Source organism: Tenrec ecaudatus, chromosome 5 (genome assembly GCF_050624435.1).
Source record: "Tenrec ecaudatus isolate mTenEca1 chromosome 5, mTenEca1.hap1, whole genome shotgun sequence".
NCBI lineage: Eukaryota > Metazoa > Chordata > Mammalia > Afrosoricida > Tenrecidae > Tenrec > Tenrec ecaudatus.
This window is the reverse complement of record NC_134534.1, coordinates 176,899,307-176,918,391: the sequence shown is the minus strand read 5'-3', so window position 1 is coordinate 176,918,391 and position 19,085 is coordinate 176,899,307. Positions and strand designations below refer to the sequence as shown.

At 40.2% G+C, this 19,085-nt stretch overlaps 1 protein-coding gene across 1 annotated transcript in view; it reads right to left on the bottom strand.

Moving 5' to 3' along the window:
* The window catches only part of EPC1 (enhancer of polycomb 1), a 103,139-nt gene extending 85,915 nt beyond the window's left edge, over positions 1–17,224 (bottom strand). Inside the window, exon 1 of the mRNA XM_075550325.1 lies at positions 16,941–17,224. Coding sequence (XP_075406440.1) covers positions 16,941–16,943 — 3 coding nt within the window. The 5' untranslated portion in view covers positions 16,944–17,224. The remainder of the gene's footprint in view (positions 1–16,940) is intronic.
* Positions 17,225–19,085: the final 1,861 nt, after the last annotated feature.

The window sequence follows — 19,085 nt, the reverse complement described above, 5'->3', positions numbered from 1 at the left end:
TCTGCTGCTTTTGAATAACAGCAGTGCCAAGTCGACACAAATGAAGGTTGGTGATTTTGCCGATGAGTCTGAATAGAGCAAAAGAAAAATCTAGCTCTCAAAAATCAATTCCCTCCATAGTAATAGTTATGTTCTATAAAACACTAAATCCGAATGTTTTGGTTTAAGAATGGGGTAGTCTAATAAATCAGGGCAATAGTGTCACTTATATCTTTCTCTTTAAGAATCACACTGTATGGGCTTGGAGAAATCCTGCAGAAAGCAACATTTTCCATTGATTGATCGAATATTCCTCAAACTTATCTGACCATGAAACCCCTTTCCATGTATAGTCAATTATTACCTTAATTTTTTACAAGCACACATCGATAAATTCTAATTTAGGCAGTGTAAGATAATAGTAGTTTCACCGACCCACTTACTTTAAGAAGTATGATATAGAAAATTTGGAGAAGTAGAAAGATCGGATAAAGGTAAAGTATCATCTTTATTGCCACTGTGATTTTTGTCCGGCTCAAGACATTTACATGTAAAACTGAGCAGAATTCTAACAGGTATTCGGAGGGAGCAGATTGCTACACGATTGACATCAACTGGCTTGATTCCAACACACAACAGCCTACAGGAGAGTTTCCGAGGCAGTCAGTCTTTAGTGTAGCACATTACCTCATCTCCCTCCAGGAGCAGCTGATGGATTTGAACCGCCATCCACTCAGCAGCCAAGTACTCAACCACAGTGTCACCAGGGGGCTTACTTAGCTGGGATTAAAAAAAAGACCAGCTACATTTCCTTTCATGGAGCTTCTCTATAGGTAGTGTTAGTTTCCTAAGCTTTATTTATTTTTTGTTTGTTAGTATAAAATATAACATGGCTCCTAAGGCCTCCTAATCTTTAGCTAAAGAAGAAATGAAAGAAAAGGATCTTCAGGTGGAGTCACAGACTTACAAAATATTATATCAAATTAATTGATATAAAATATCAGAATGGATTTCTGGAATCTTTTTGTTTTATTTTCACCTGGCTGTTTTATTTGATCATGTACATGCTGATATCTACAAAGAACCCTGTAGCCTAGTACCCCCTTGGCAGGAACTCTATGTGGTTCATTGGGTGGTTGCCAGTCACTGCTTCATTTCCAACTCTGGTCAAGCCAAATCCCCAGGAGGTCAGTTCTTTCCTGTTCAAGTTGCTACTGTTTCCCTCAAGGTGAGTGCCTTGTGTTAAAACAATCAAACGATAAGTTACAGCTTGCCTTCCAAGGAGCTATATTTTGTAATGAGGTACACTATGATGTGCTGGAAGGAGAACGGGCTTCCATGTTTGAAGACCTGGATTCTAGTCAAATATCTACCATTTACTAGCAAGCAGCTAAGCCCTCAGCTTCTAACCTGAAGATTGGCAATTTGAACTAGTTAGAGGCCACGTGGAAGAAAGGTCTGGTGATTTACTCCCAAAAGGTGCCACAAGTCAGAACAGACTCAATGCCAATGGGTGCCAGCAGAATCGCTCAATAAAATGACTTAACTCTAAGTCGAAAGCCTCTCATATGTCCCGTCTCAAGCATATTTATTCTTTTTCCTCTTAGGCTATTATGAAGCAAATGAGATAAGATGATGAAAATCTTTTGAAAGTTAATTTTGATGGTTACAAAGGCATATATTTCCCACTCTTTAATAATACATTGGAACAGAGTTCTTACTTCAGGCTTAGAACTTTACATGTGTTATCTCCTTTAATCTCTACAAAATCTGTTACGATAGCTCCAATGCCAATATTAAATATAATAAGATTTCAGTAAGTACTAGATACTATTGATATTATTACACACACACACACACACACAAACACACTTCTTATACAAAGATTGAGGAAGAGTTTGCAGTGCAGGGTGGAAAGTTGCTTCCATGTAGGCTTAATTGGGGGTCTAAATTGTTTCATTTGAACATGAACCCAGTAGCTAGTTTTGAACACTGGCTACTCAATCCTTTTTCTTGAGAAAAAAACATTCAGAACTCAAGCATTACAAAGGAATAAATACTATTCTGATATAAAAGTGTTCTTTCTGGAACAATTTTTCAAATCCTAACCTTTCTCCTCCCATTAGTGAAAATGCTCACAAGTACACATGCATGAACAGGTTTCAGAACGTTTGGAAAAACCGTACTGCTTTTTAAATCCCATTTCCCCACACTTTTCTAAGCTCACACGCACACACACACACCTTTACAAGATGCTTTTGTGTATCTCTCCATTACCCAACCCCCATTTCTAGCAGAACTTTCTTTGCCTTTATTTTATTGAATGCCACAATGTATGCTTTTTCAAATAAAACAATGTTTCACAGTTTACTTGAAAAGGAATGGCTCACCAACAATGAATTTTAAGTTGCATTTTGTATGATGGCCTTTCCTAAAATTCCTTCATTTCTTAATTCTTAGTGGGGGGAAAAAAAGCAAAACAAGCCTTTGAATATAAAAAAAGATATTATAATAGTATTACATCCATCAATGGAGCCTTGTGGGTATAGGGGGTTATGTGTTAGACTGCTAACTACAAGGTCAGTCGTTTGAAACCACCAGCCCTGCGAGAGAAAGACCAGGCTTTCTGCTCCCATATAGAGTTACCGTCCTGGAAAGCCCAGAGGCAGGTCTACTCTGTCCGGGTGAGTTGCTATGAGTCGGAATCTACTTGGGTTTTTATAGCATCCATCATTTGTGTTTAAGATTATTTTAAACAAGTGAAACATTGCAAGCCATGGCGGAATTTTAAATATCATCAAGCAATTCAAAATGCTAGGCCATCTCACTTGAATGAATCATTCCTCAGTATCTTATTTTAAAGGATATAGATTTTAATCCTCGCTCCGTCACCAGATTCAGTTCTTGATCTTAATCTCCCTGTGACTCAATTTCTTCAATTTTGAAGTTAAGTAAGACTTGATGGTCTTTCCCGGGTCTGGGAGGTAACAGAGTACAATGGCCCCATTGGGTTTCCTTGGTGGAAGACTACACGGAGAGCTCGCAGCCTGAAGAGCTGCTGGGTGGTTTTGAACTGCTAACGAACCATTAAATCAACTGCTGTAAGAGCAGGGCACCTAACTTTTCTATAGTCGGCAGAAAACAACGGCACCCTGCATAGGATTAACATGCGTTAGAATTGACAATAAGGCTCTGGGTCAGTAGTTAACACCTAAGCAAAAGTGTCTTGGAGAAAGATTGGAGGAAATAGCTTTTTCTTGAGTGCGGTCAAATGCGATCTAGGAAAACTATGCACCTCTTAGGGACATCATTAAAAATAGTAAATTACATTAAAACTAGTAAATTTGCAAGAAGCAAATTTCAAAAAGAAAGTTGAAACAGAATTGATTAAAGTATCCAAACAGTTAAAGCTCTCCATATAGACTGAGCTCTCCAAATAGCCTGAGGTTCTCACTGGAAAGGGCCAAAAGATTTCTATGTAATCAATTAAAATAATTAGCACGAGAGTATTCTATAGGTTTCAAAAAAACACTAAAATAAGAACAACAGTGATAATGTAGCCACCTGTAAAAAGAATGGTGAAAATATGGGGACTATATTTAAATCTTATATCAAGAATATTGTTTCACATACTTCAAGTTTATCTCATCTTGGTTTGGGCTCTTTCTTTTGTTCACGCATGGTTACGAACCATGGAGAATAAAAAATAAAAGATGACCTAGTCATTGGCCTTTTCACTGCCACTGTAGGACAGGGTAGAACTGTCCCTGTTGAGTTTCTGATACTGAAACTGTTTATAAAAGTAGAAAACCCTGTCTTTGCCCCTTGGAGTGGCTGGTGTTTCAAACTGCTGACCTTGTGGATTGTAGTCCAGTCTATCACCCCTATGCCACCAGAACCCCTATTTATTGAGCTTAATGAACTGTGAAAATAAACAGGGGACAGATAGAAAGCATGCCCTAGTTTGAGAGGTAGTATTTAAAATAATCTGATATCTTTAATTTCTTAGATTTACCAAAGATCTCAATCAAAGATACAGGAAAAGTTTCATAAATTTGCTTTACAAATGAATTTATCTTCATTGTTTCCATCATGCTTAAGAACCTATTTTCATACAAAACTAGCACACACAGAATTTAAGTTATCAATTTAGATTTTTATGAATAAAAACTGGAAGCCAAGATTCAGAAGCTATAGCATAATCAGGCTATCAATTTATATGGCCATCTAAAGTAGAAGGTATGAAACATATTAATAAAACAGCTCAAAACAAACCCATTAACATGACATCAAGGCCGAGTCCTAGTGACTTTACACAGCCCTCTGAGGCTGTAATCTTTGTAGGAGCAGACAGCTTCATCTTTCTCCCATGGGGTGGCCGGTTAGTTTGAACAGCTGACCTTGAGGCTAGTAGTCCAATGCTGAATTAAAATCTGGGGATGTCAAGCTACTTGGGAGGTCTGTAACTAGAGTGGATGACACAGTTCCCTACACAGCAAAGAGGAAGATTTCTGGAGGTTGTAATGTAGCACTCACAATGGCAAATTCCAAAGCAACAAATAAACAAACACAATGTTCCCCTCTTAATATCACATATTACTGATTAGCCTTTTTTATTTTCTTTTTTTAAAAGTTAGTAAAGGATGGGTTTCACTTGAAAAACCTGATTAAATTTAGTGCAGGGAGGTTTGACTTTCAGGGGTAAAATTCCCCCAGGTTTAATCCTAAAACTTGAAGTTTCCTGTTTGCTGTGTAAAGGAGAATAATCTTATATTTTAAAGTCATTTTTTAGAGATTTTTTTGTAAGCCCTCTCCCACTGGCTCACTCATCCCTCGAACATAGTGCTGCTACATTCGGGTACTTAGAAAATTGAGCGGAATTTTAAAAGGACACCAGAGAGATGCTCCTTTCTATCGAGATTACTCATTTTCATCAAACGCTGATTTCTTACTCACACGAAAGGAGATAAGACTAAGCAGAGAACTGCTTGTTTCTACACTCTCAAATAAACAACGACGCCATTCTGCCCCGTGGCCCAGCCTAACGAAGCACCACGGTTCTTTTTCCCTTCTTATTTCCATCCACTTGGGGGTGCAAATATCAGATGATGATTAGTTATAGGTAGGCCCATCATTGATAAGAGGTTCGCCTTCAATGCAATAACAATGCTTTCAACGTGCAGGCACCCTCATGCTGGCCTTGCTGCTCAGTGTCCACACTTGCTAAAAGACGTCTCCAGCGTTCGACGGTTCCACTTCTTTTGAGTCTCACCTTAACAACCCACCTGGCTGGAAAGGAACACCTTTGCAGCGAGCTTTCCTCTCCGACACCGATATTAGAGGGAGGTAGCTCCCCATCACCAAGTGCTGTGCTGTGGGCAGTGACTGGCTTCTGTCTGGATTGCTTAGCCTGGGATTTCAAACCCATCTTGTACCCGTCTGTGCTGGTGCCAGGCTCCCTCTCCGGACCTATCTACCCCACTTTCTAGCCTCCACCTCATAGCGCACGTGCTACACCCACCTGGACTGCGAGCTAACGCTCCCAAACGCCATGCGACTTCTTGCCTCCTTGCCTGTGCCTGTTGCTGTGTTCTAAATTTCGACATGGTGAGAAATCTACCTGCTCTTCAAGGCTCTAGTCAAAAGCGGTCTTCTTTGTAAAGTTCACCCCAATTCCCAAATGCTTCTCTTTTCCTGTTCTCTTTGACCCTTTCTAACTAACTCCATTGTCACAGAGTCGATTCTGACTCACATTGATTCTCTGGGACAGAACAGAGCTGCTCCAGTTTCAGAGATTGAAATCTTTATGAAAGCAGATGGCCTCATCTTTCTTCTGAGGAGCAGCTGGTGGGTTCAAACCACTGACCTTTGGGTTAACAACCCACTGCGCCACCAGGGCTTCTTTATTGGAAGCAAAACTGGGCGCGCATACATTCTTCTAAAATGTAAAGTGTCAAGAAAAGAGACTAGATTTTGAGATACGAGCTGTCAGCTGCTGCACTGGAGAAAGAGGAGTTTGCTTCTGTAAAGATTTAGTCTCAGAAACGCAAAGGAGCGGGTCTACTTGTCCTAAAGGTCCTAAACTGACTTGATAGCAGTTGAGTTTGTTTGTTTTGAAGGCTCAGCAGTGTTTTTGTTTTGCTGTTGTTTTGTAAACAACAGTAGTAGACGCTCAGTAAATATTTAATGAGTGAAAAACACCTTACCTCTTGGAAAGGTTATCTGACTCAACTGACTTTTAATAGATTGTAAGAAAGGTTACTGATCTATCCCAGAGAAGCCTCTAATATCCAAATATCACCTGAATAGGGTGATGTTCTGAATTCTCATGACACAGTGTAAGGTCCAGTTTGATCTCTGAGAACAGGCTTGTCTATGGAAAATGAATTTGGAGCATAGAGTGAATGCGATGTCATGTGGTAATCTAGAAGTATTCACTCATCGAGTATCACAGCAGCTCAATGATGTGGGAAAAGGGAAATGAGGATCTGGGCGAAGAAGCAATTGGCATAAGGCAATAGAGCTAGTAAAGAGCAAAGCCGGTAATCCAGAACATCCCAAAGCCTGTGTACCTGGAGTCTTCTTACAGGATCTTCAGGAAAATGTATGCGGTTAGGTCTCTGGGGGCTAATCTAAAATGTGAACACCCCACTAATGGAATAGCCACGGTCAGTATGCTCACATGGTCAGAAAAAGCCAAGAAATAGACTTAGCATTCAAGCAGGTGTCTGTAAGAGCTAGATGAACTGATCAGCCTGACAGGATGTGAAAGTACGTGGGATTCTGCCACATTCGAAGGTTCTAGATCTAGAAATAAAAGACAGGTGTTCCCAAGATTTTAAAACTATAAAATCCAAATATTAAGTTAGCTGATGTAGCAACTTAGGTGGACAATAAAGATTTTAAGTTAATTTGAAAATAGGTAAAGGCAAGATTCACATAAAAGGAAACACACACGTGCACACACACACACTCACTGCTACAAAATTGGATCTAATTCAGAGACTCAATAGGGCAGGGTACAATTGCCCCTGTGGGTTTTCAAGATTGTAAATCTTCACGGGAGTGCAAACCTTCATCTTTCATTTGGTGGTTTCAAACTGCTGTCCTTGCAGTTAGCAACCCAATGTATAAACCACTACTCCAACACACACACACACACACACACACACACACACACACAGCCACTTCCAAGTTGTTCTGACTCACAGCAGCCTTATCGGGCAGAGCAGACCTGCAACATACACATAGCATTGCCAAGGCCATCCTTTGTCCTGAAGCAGACAGCCATGTCCTTCTTCAGAGAAGCAGCCTGTGCAGTTGAGCCTCTAGCCTCTTGGTTAGTAACTAAGGAAGCAGGCCTTATGAATACTTCTAAAAAATATACAGTAGATTTAAGTCAGTCTCAGGATATGTAAGCATCCCAGACACCGATCCCAGTTGTGTTCCAATGCAATTCTGCTAATCCATCAAGAAACCTCAAGACCACATTCAAATTTTATAGGGCATAACTGTTTCCTTAAACTCAAATTCACTGTTAACAAGGACTCAGTGTCCCTATCAGAGATGGTCGAACTGCCTCTGTGAGTTTCAGAGACTGTAAATCTTTGTGGGAGTTTTCTTCCTCAGAGCTGGGTGGTGGTTTTGAACTGCTGACCTTGGGGTTAGCAGGTAAGCATCTTTCAACTCAAGAAATATTTAGAATAAACACAAAAATTAAAAAAAAAGTTTACTGTAAATCAACCTAAGTAGCCCCCTGGTGGCATAGTGGGTTACATGTTGTGCTGCTAACTGCAAAGTCAGCAGTTTGAGCCCACCGGCTGCTTCACGGTAGAAGGATGGGGCTTTCTACTCCTGGAAAGACTGACAGCCTCAGAAACCCACAGGGGGCTGTTCTACAATGGCCTGCTCATCGGGTCATTATGAATCAAAATTCAGTTGATGGGAGTGGGTTTGCTTTGGGGTGGGTTAATCAATCTCAGCATATTTCACAGTGTTAAGTGACTGCTAACTCCTACTTGAGATCACTCCATGCAGTGTAGAGTAAGAGGTCAGCCTATTGGATGAATTTATTGCAGCCAGAGTTGGTGTTAGGCAGGCAGTGTTCACCCAGGAGAACTGGCTTGACTGCCCAGGTCTTTTACCCCCCGCCGCTCCCAGGAGATGGCTTATGTGTTTTAAAAGACGAGGACAGCATCACTAGTCTGTTGACCTCCTCAAATGTTTAGCTCAATGGCTTCTTCCACCTCCATTAGCCTGCTTGTGAAATTTAGGGATTCTCACTCTTCGCTTCATATTAGAATTCCACGGACAGCTTCTGGGAAATACTGAAGCCCACATCCCATCCCAGAACAATGACATCTCTGAGAGAAGGACCAAGCACTTCCCTTCTAGAAACACGTTTCTGGGTGATTTAGTGGCGTGGAGAGCCACCAGAGCAGTCTGAGCCAATGGCTCTGGTCGGGAGGATGCAGGGCCGATCAGCAGTCACTGCCCAAATGTGCCCGTGGAGCATTTGCAGTGTAGTTAGTGTGACCCAGGGGTTAAAGTTTTTTCATTTTAATTAAACCAAAACTAAATTTAAAAGTCACAGGAGGTAGGGACTATTTATCGTATTGGACGGCACAGCTCTGGCAGTTTGAGGTCGTTTCCAGGGGTTGGAGTCTATTGCTAAATTGGCCTCGCATCGCTTTTTCAATCCGAACCTCTACTTCACCACCTTGGTAACTAGATTAGTTCTGGCAGCTTCTGGTCACTTAAAGTGTTCAAGGTCTATTACTACACGGGTCCTGAATGACTCTTCTCGATCCTGGACATCATCTTCTTGATTACAGGGAGAAGGAAGGATAGTTTGATCTTTATATTGATTTCCTGGTTGGTGGTGTTTTAGGGTTAGTCTCTTGTTTCCTGGACTTTATACTTTAATGGAAAGTGAGCCAAAGCGGTCTGAATGAACATTTTCTTAAGAACCCCAGCTTAAGGAGGGAGCATCCAAGCAATTAAACCCTTGGCAACTGGAGTGTGTGACCTCGGTGTTGGGACGTGGCGAGTTTCCAAGGGGTCGAGCCTGAGTTACAGCGCTAAATATAGGCCATTGGCCGGCTCACTCCCTTTCTCGGTTTCATTGAAACCAGCTCTATAGATGAAAGTGATACCTCAGGAGTTGATGGGCTAACCGAGTGAGGAAAAGCCTGCAATATGACATAGACACAGAAAGCACTTTCAGATATAACTGGCTAGTAAAAAAAAACTGAGTGCTACTGTTTTTAATATTTAAAAAAATTGATAAATTATGGACTGCTTTTTTTTAAAGTTCAGCACACACACACACACACACACACACACACACGAATTGTTGACAAGTAAATCTCAAATGTGTTGTTAATACTAAGCATACGAATAGCCCCCCTCCAAGTCTTGGCTCAACTTTTTCAAAGAGGTTACCCTGACTACCAAGGAGTACCAGGGATGTAAGAGGAAAGCCAGCAGCTGCTAACTGAAAAGTTGTTTGTTCGAACCCATCCAGCGGCTCTCTGAAGAAAGATCTACTGATTTGCTTCCGAAAAAGGTTCTACAAGTCAAAAACCTGCTCACTGCTATTGAGTCTGATGCCAATGTTTAGCGACTCTATAGGACAGGATAGAACTGCCCCTAAGAGTTTCAGAGACTATAACTCTTTCGAGGCGTAGAAAACCCCGTCTTTCTCCTGAGAAGTGGCTGGTGGTTTTGAACTGCAGCTCAACTCATAAGCACTAAGCCGCCAGACAAGAAAACCACAGGGAACATTTCGACTCATGGGGTCAGTATGAATCAGAATCGACTCGATGCCACCCAGCAAGAACAAATACCCTGACCACTCTATTTAGTATGCAGTATTTATCTAAATATTTTCCTTTGGAGTTTATGATACATATTTCAAAGACCAAATATTAATTCTTCCAGGTACAATCTGATTCTCTGGCGTCAAAAAACAAACAAATAAAACCCAACCCCACAACGTCTGACATCTAGCTGAATCCAACTCAGAGCAATCCTATAAGACAGAGTATAAATCTTCTCGGAAGCAAACAGTCTCACCTTTCGCCTGCGGGGTGGTGGGTGGGCTGGAACCACTAACATCGAGGTCAGCGACACACTGTTTCATTTCCTACACCACCACATCCCTTTTTCTCTAGAGCAAAACTCCAAACCAAACTCACTACCATTAAGTCACTCCTGACTCATGGTCAGCCTATAGGACAGGGAAGACTTGCCCCTGTGGATTTCTGAGATTGTGACTCTTTGCAGGAGTAGAAAGCTCATCTTTCTCCGCAGAGTGCCTGGTGGTTTAGAACTGTATGTAGGACCCTGCGGTTTGCAGCCCAACGCAAAACCGCTCCACCATCAGGGCAGCTCTTCAAAGGTGGTTCCTGGATTAGCAGCAATATCTCGGAACTGATCTTCAGTTATCCGGGAGCTTATTAGACATCCCTGTTTGCAGGCGCTACCCCCAAACCTACAGGACCAGAAATCTTCGCTGTGGCCACTGGTGATCTGTTTTAATTAACAATCCAGGTGATTCTGTTACACACTAAAATTTTGAGATCCGCTGATCTAGAAGACAGTGAGAGCGCCCCCCCGCCCCCCCCCCCAACACAAAAGTCTCAGGGTGGACAACGTCTATATATTTTGAATGGTATAAAAACAAAAGTATTTCAGTACAGAAAATTGGCCTTGCACACTGTGAACCAGAGCTCAGTGTAACCTCTGGACCTCAGGTTATGACTCAGGAACTTGTCAACTTTGACAAGGCCTCACTAGAACTCTAATCGTTCATTTCCCCCCACCCTAAAAAATTCACCCTCTGAAAGAGTCTCGTGAGATGTTCTGGAAGAAATGAGATGCACAATATACCGCATATAACATAAGCAAATTCAACAAACAAAATTCGCATGCGTACCACTGACAAAAGTAGGAGGGCAATTATTTACTTTGTGAAAACATGACTAGATTTATAAAATATTTCACAGGAGGATAAATGGAGAATGGCAGTTGAGAACTTAACCATTTAGTCTGTCCATGGACTCCTAGAATGCAGCGCATTTAAAACATGCCACAGAGTATACCTTTTACAGAATACACCTTTGCATGTGTCTAACTTGGCAGCTTAGAAGGTCGTTAACTGCAAAAGCTCTGATGTCAAACTGTCCAGGTTTGAAAGTCTAGCCTTTTGATTCACCAGTGTATAATCTAGGTTAAATCCTAGGCATAAGAATCTAAACCTCGGTTTCCTTGTCTATAAAATGGGGATAATAAAGGCATCATCTAGTCTACAAGCTGGAACACAGTAAACTGTAATTATTAGTATTTAAATTACCTTTACCTGCAACCAGACTGGTCCTTTTGAAAATAGACAGTAATGTTTCATGACACAAAAATGTTTAGGCAAAGCAGTGTCAGTTTACATAAAGGAGACCAGAGCACTGGAGACACAGTAATTGTCTTCTCTTCAAGAGCTGTTCCTTAAACCAAACCAATCCTGGTCCTTTCAATCCTGTCCACGATCAGTACAGGCAAAAGAATCTTTTACAAACCTGGGCAGTGACCTGTAAGCAACAGCGCACTGAAGGGAGTCTAGACGTGGTTCTTCCCTATGAAAAAGAAGCTCCCCTGGCTGTCGTCGTGAGTTGTAATGTAAGATGTGACGCGGGCACCTGCAGCCATATTGGGACGACGAGGAACTGTGAGGCTAACCATGTGAACATCAAGGAAGTTGACAGCACCGCCGAGCCCTTGAACCACCTATGGAGTTGGCTTGCCTCCTGATTATAGATTTCCATGAAATCATGGTTTCTGTCACTTATCAACTGGGTTCTGTGCTAGCACGAAAGCAGACTAAATGATGTCTTGTCCTATTCAGCAGGGATAAGTTGTATGACGAAATCATTTGGTTACTTGATTCCTGATGTATCCTAAGCTACATGTAAACTAAAAACCAAACCCAGTGCTATCGAATTGATTGTGACTCGTGTCACCCTATAGGACAGGGAGCACTGCCTCCAAGGGTTCTCAGGGTTGTACATCTTCACGGAAGCGGTCTGCTGCCTCTTTCTCCAAACGCAGACCTTTTGCGGCACAGCCAAGTTCTTTAAGCATCGCAGCACTGGGGCGCCTTGAAACCACGTGCTCTCCCACTCCTTCATGGTGGATTCTGACTCATCGCAACCCTCCAGGACCGAGTAGACCTGCCCCTGAGGATCTGAGACCGTAAATCTTTCACGGGAGTAGAGGGCCTCATCTGTCTCCCTCGGAGCAGGTGGTGGTTTCGAACGGCTGGCTTTGCAGTTAGCAACCCAATGTGTAGCCCATTAGGCCACCAGGGTTCCTTTACATCCACTTAAGATAGTTTCTTCTTGCTCATCTGTATAGAAATCACATCAACCTTACATACCTGATGTGTTCAGCTAATTAATCGTTATCTAAATGTCTAATTATATTATCTTTCTACATGAAAATCGTCTTTTAAAACGTTCTATTATATATAAAATATATAATATTCATAAATTATGAAAAATTTTAAAATAAAAGAAAGCATGTAAACTGAACTATGAATTGGAATCAACTCCATGACCTGGAGCTTGGTTTCTGGCTTATAGTCTTTAGAATGTTTTATTTAATTTCCTGTTGTCATGGTCGCAATTCATATTTACATCGATATTTCATGATCATCAAGTATCATGAGAAAAAGGAGGGAGGAACCACAAAATTAAGTTTTACCAGCTTTTCCCTTTTTAATGATTTCTTCAAATGGACCTCACATGGACACATCTAAAACCAGTATTAACCAAGAGGCCTGCCTTAGTCACTCTTCTCAAGCAAATATGCTAATGTTGTACATCTTGCTGTGAAACAGTAATATGCAATATTAATAATGATGAAATAGTAATAATTTGGTTTTCCACTGCCATCAATAGAGATGCTATATAGTACTTCTGAAGCTTTGTATATCTTTATGGGCGCAAACAACTTCAACTTTCTCCAGCAGGTGGATTTGAACTGCCAACACTGAGGTCAGCAGTCCAATGCTTACATGCTAGCACCACCAGGATTTCGTAGAAATAACCATCTATTGATGTATAATCCATAAGGCGATGTCTAAAATGGTTCTTAAAATTTTTTTTTACACCAGAAATATTTAGCTTTCCTCCTCAAATAAGAATGTTGCACAACTAAGACCTTAGACATGAAGCCTCTTTCAGCACTTTCAGCCGTATTGGACTATAACCATGCGGGCACCTATCTTTACTACCTTAGCACACACTGACGGGGCCAGACCAAAACATATCCCCCAAATAAACATCCATGTTCAATATATGAAGCATAAATACCCCTTTCACTTTTTTCCGAAAGAAATCATTATCTTTGCTTCACTTTCTCTTTAGCGGGTTGCTTGAGAATTGTTTTGAAAAGGCAAACAATGATACACAACAAAGGCATACTATTCTCCTTTTGTGCACTCTTCCCTTCCTTTGAAACCCATGCTGGGGATAGTCGTACGGAAAACACATCACCTGTCCAAGAAATGGCCCCGGAACACCTGTGCGAAATGGACGGAATTAGAGCACCCAAGGTTTCGGCTCCATCAGGCACGGTTGTCAAAGACACACATTTTAGCTCTTTACCCGCCCTTTAAGAAAGTTCATTACAAGGTATATTGATCCTGCCTAAGATTTTCTGCATTGGATGTTAGGTCACCCTAATATTTCTGGAAAAAAAATTGTTTCTTTCCTTTGTTACCTCCTTTTCCCTAATAGGATTCTCTGACCTGGTAATTTCTTCCATCTTTAGCAGTTCATGAATGAATACAAATTAATAAATTAGGAAATTATATTGGAACACGATATTAGATCTTCATATAATTTTCTGTTTATATCTGTTATTAAGCAAAGAGGTATATTTCCAAGTTCATTTTTTCTGAAATTTATTGTTTAGAATTTGATATGCAGATTCTTCATGTCCTTGGCATCATTTCATTTTCTTCCTACAACCTGTTTTGGGGCCTTTCGTTACTTGTTAACCCCTCCCTTCAGAGAGGGATGGGTAGGGTGAAAAGCGAGTGACGTTTTAATATAGTCAATTGTGCTACTTGTTACCATTTCTGATAAGGTGATGTGCAAGAAAGAAACAAGTGTGTAATTGTTGAGTGAAATGACATCTTAAGATTTAAAAAATATTAAAATTGTTCGTGAACTAGCCACTGCTACCATGGAAAATTGATTTGAGTGCTCTATATATTAAAAACAAAGGGTTTTTACTTTCCCCATGATAAAAGCATACTTTATTATAATCATTCTAATCATAATCACACCAGACTTAGGAACTGGATGTCTACAAAAATGTTATCAGTTAAAAAGGGAGTTAACTTTCAAAAACTGGAGAGCTAAAATGAAGCACAAGATGGATTTAAAAATGGAGAATAATGTAGAATAGTGATTTGCGTTAGCGTCATAGATTTAAGCCTCCTTATTCATATTGGGTTGCAAGTTACATATAGAAGAATCTTTTTAGTGCAAATATCTAGAGATGATTTTAAGACGTGAAGGTTTAACTATAATTGCTTCTTCATAATCAATGATGTAATAGTCAATGATGTAGGAGAACAAAGAGCATTCCATAGCTACATATGGACTTCATAGCATCAGTTTTTTTAAAGGAAAATATGCCATATAAATATTTATTGTTTCCACAGATTAAATAAAACAGAAACCACCACCATGCTGCATAACTGAATAACTTAACAATAAACATGTTAGAAAGTATACATTCTTTGGCAGATTAACTTCAGAGAACTAAACTCTGCGGTTTAAGCAGAAGACCAGATAATATATATACACCGGCAGCATTTCATTCTATAAATAATCTGTAATGTCAAAAACCAGTCTTGATGAAGGCATTTGAATTTTACAAACAGATGATATGTTACAATAAACATTTTCACATTGTATAGTGAAGAAAATTTGTTTAGAGCATAAACAAAATATGGGTATAGTATATAGTACATAATTATTTTTTAAGGTGAAGGAAAGGGTCTCATAAAGGTAGATGACAAGGACACAGAAATAAAAAAATACTGCTCTTAAATACTTATACATGTTTTCCTGCCTCAACATTTTAGATGATTAAACACTGAAATGAGCATTTGCATAATATAAGGGAAATAATATCACTTTTAATAACTCCTGAACATTTCACTCCCTCAAGAAATCAAGCATTAAATTACTTGGAAAGAGATGGTCTAGGTGATTAGTTGAATTTTTAAAAATTCTATTTGGCAAACCAATATTTTTGAAGTACAATTATTGATTCCTCACCCTTTTTTTGAACGAAGGATGTATTTACTATCTTTATAAACAACTACAATATTTACATATATCAGTAAAACCTATATCATCCCCTAATACATTTTTGTTCTTGGGAGGCTGTGGGCCTAAATCCAATATTCTCTAATCAGAGAACTCTCAGTTAGAACAAAGATTGAAAAGCTCTAATCATGTACTTAGATATGTGACATCAACGTTTAGAAAATCAGAAGCAGAAGCACATACCATTATGAAATTACCTTAGGCCCTAAACATTTTTTAAGAACAACAACAAGGATGTACATGAAGTCAATTGAAATAGCATGTTGAAATAAATAAATAAATAGCGTGGGCGTTACGAAGCATCAAAGTACTAGAAAATTCTCAGGCGAAACTTAGAATACTTATTTAAGAAATCCCTGGGATCAAAATGAAATTCAACTTTCACCACATTCAGTGAACTAAAACTTCAACAATTTAGTTACATTGAAAAGATGCTGTGATAGTGGAGCCGGAGTCAAATACAAAATATTACTGAGGAAAACGAGCATGAACCCAACCTCTTATTATTGAAGAATTCTGATCTAAGAGATAATAAACTACATCAGATAAAACAAAACTGCAAACTGCAAGCCTGTCGCTGCGATTCCTTAGACTGGCTGTGACGACATGTCTGCTCTCATCCACAGTTCACGGCAAACATTTAGATAATACAACGGAATAATTCCCTGGGACTAAATTCAACTTTCCTTGAGGAAATAAAGGGATAAGATAATAGATCAAATCTTGCCCCACCTCTTTTTTTCCTCCCTTTTTCTTTTCGTGAAACTGACATAAATTGTTGAAGAGCACCACAGCGCCACCAACACAGATCAATGCAAAACAAAAAAGATCTCCCACCGTGTGCAAAAAGAAGAAAAAAATTAGAAAAAATGCCCCAAATTACAAAATGTCTCCCAAATGTACCTTTTTGGAGAAAATCAAGATCGATCTGTAAAAATTACCTAATGAACAGCTTCAAAGAAATAATACCATGGAATACAAGTTTAGATCTGATGGGCAAATAAAAGATCCACTATTTAGCAACAGCCATAACTTAATAGAAACCCGGTTATGTCAATCTCCACCTTCATTATACCAAGGGCAGCTTTTCTGTAGTTTGTGTCCGAGTAATCCATCAAGAGAACCACAATAGCCCCCTCCCCCCTTCTCTTTTCTTTTTTTAAACTACCTTCATAGTTTATCTGCTGATAATGTAGTCCAGGACAAATTAGGTAATACATAATTTTTATAAAGAGGATATGCACATATTTGGCATTACCAGCATTTCTGGCACAAAACAAGTCCATCTTGAAAGATCTGAGTTCTCCTGTAGTTCCCAGCAATTAAAGTATAATTTATATAAATATGTAGCTTCAACAAAAGGGGGCTGGGGAAGCAACCTCTATATTTTTCTTTTGCTAAAAATTAACCAGAGAAGATTAAGTGGAGTATGCAAGGAGCGAAGCTAAAGAAACAAGAGAAAGATTGCTTTTTGTTAGCGGAAACACAATGAAAATCCCTTTTACCCGGTGGCTCATTCAAAAGACTTCATGGCATACATGTTTAAAACTACAAACTTACCATTAGTGTAGGCAGCGAAGAAGCCAGTTGGGGAGAAATAATGGTAACAATATAGGCTGGATACTTGTGTCCCTAGAAACGACAGCCTCCATGCAGCATACGGATCTTCAAACATCTTGAAAATATTTGGTGGGCACCAAGTCAGACTTTCTTCCATGATCGGTGGCCGGAGAGGGTGGCTTCCCCCAGGATCGGTGGGCGTTTGGGGGAAATCGGAGGGATATCCACGGAAGATTAAAAGCCGAGGAGGCAGCGGCAGCCAGAAGACTCTGGGTTAACAACTTTGCGACGGCAAACAGGCGCGTTCTGATTGGCCGGGAGGGCAGTGTCCCTCCAGCCTGCACTATCCCCCGCGGCCCCCGCCCTCTGCAGCTCACGAAAAATGCGGCGTGTGTGCCATTTTACACTGGGCTTTTAAAAGCGCAGCCACCCCAACGACAAAAGTCGAGGCTCGCTATTAAGTGACACTGCAAAACAATAGCGTTCACGGCTGCCTTTCAGCTCCGGAAAATGCCCTTTCCCCGTCTCCGGGAACACGCTTGCCCCTGGCACGGGCGTTTGAACAGAAAACCGTGCTTTTCTTCAGCAAATGGTGTTTATTACTTCCAGATCGGACGTTTGGTTGCAGAGGGGGCCCCTTAAAAGCCATTTCCGTGAAAATATATTTGGATTTGACTCTTGAAGGTGTCTAAAGAAGGCAATCTTCTTCGGAGGAAATGCACGTTTGCTCTAGCTTCGAGTCCTTAATTCCTTGGGGAGGGGGGGTGTCGATCATTATTTGTTAAATATAATGACTGCCATTTGTGCTGGGGAAATTATTAAAATAATTATTTTTGTGGTTATTTCAGGAACATATAGATGGACACAGAGAGGCAGACTTTTCTTTTTTTCCTTAAAATTTTGTGTTTCAAAAAACCCTGACTGGCTGGCAGTCTTCTACCACTCTGCCTTACAAACAAAATGGCTGTGGCCCTGAGTTTTGTGGATCCTCCCACTGAACCTCCTCCTGGCCTCCAGGAAGTGGTGAAAATCCAAAATAAATACAGTACTGAAAGTACAATGTCAAGTTTGAACTCGGGGGAAAACCAGTGGTAAAGGGGGTCTTAGAAATTTGCTGCTGCTTATTATTATTTTTAATTGTTTTGTAAAGAGCATCAATCAGTAGAGATTCACTTGACTGTAATTTGAACTTCCTGCTTTACATATTTATAAGGTCTTGCACCTATCTTGGCAGGCTTTCAAATTAAGTGGGCTGGGAAATTTGATGCTCTGTCTCTAGTTGTGAGCTGAGTCAGGTATTCCGTGGCCCAAACCGGGCTTTTAAATAACGACAAAGCCTAAAACTTAAATAATTTTTTTAAGTTAAGCAAATGCAGTACCCTCACTGATTGTAAAAGGGAAGTCAAGAAAACCGGCAACTATAAAAATGTGTCAAATACCGCATGTATATGTTAATTAAACGCATTCACTGTAGCATTCTTTGCCAGTTAAATTTCTAATGAGCCAAGAAGAGACCAGGGTTGAAAGGAATTAGATGCAGAAAGACCTGGGAATTGCTTCGTATTTCTGGATCCCTTCCCTTATACCGTCCCATGTACACATTCTGGCTCTTATTACCTAGAGTTTAGAATACTTTTCTGTGCACTTTGCATAAAAACCCCATTTCTCATTATATATTTTCCTATGGGAGAGTTTTCTTTGCTGATTTTGAGGTTGTGTGTAGGATACATACCTATACGATTTAAGGTGTTTTTAGTTTTATGCATGTGTGGGTTTTTGTGTTTGTAAAGATGAAACAGTGGAATGTGTTGGAAATACTACCTCAAGAAATAAAGGAAGGAATTCTCGTGCTGCTGTTTCAAATAGTGCGGTGTTGACAGAAGAACAGAAGGACACGTGTAGGTTAGGTGGTAACAAAAGTAGTCTCTAAGTAGGTGACTTTTAAGGTACACTTGGAGGATGAGAAGGAGCCAAGTGCAAAAAGTGCAGGAGTAGCTGACTCAAACCTACTTAACTCACCGACGCAGAGTGTCTATATGAGGAGCTGACTTCCGACTCACTGCCATCAAGTAGAACTGCCCCTGTGGGTTTCCAAGACTGTAACTCCTTACCAGAAGAGAAGGCCTCGTCTTTTTCTCCCTCGGA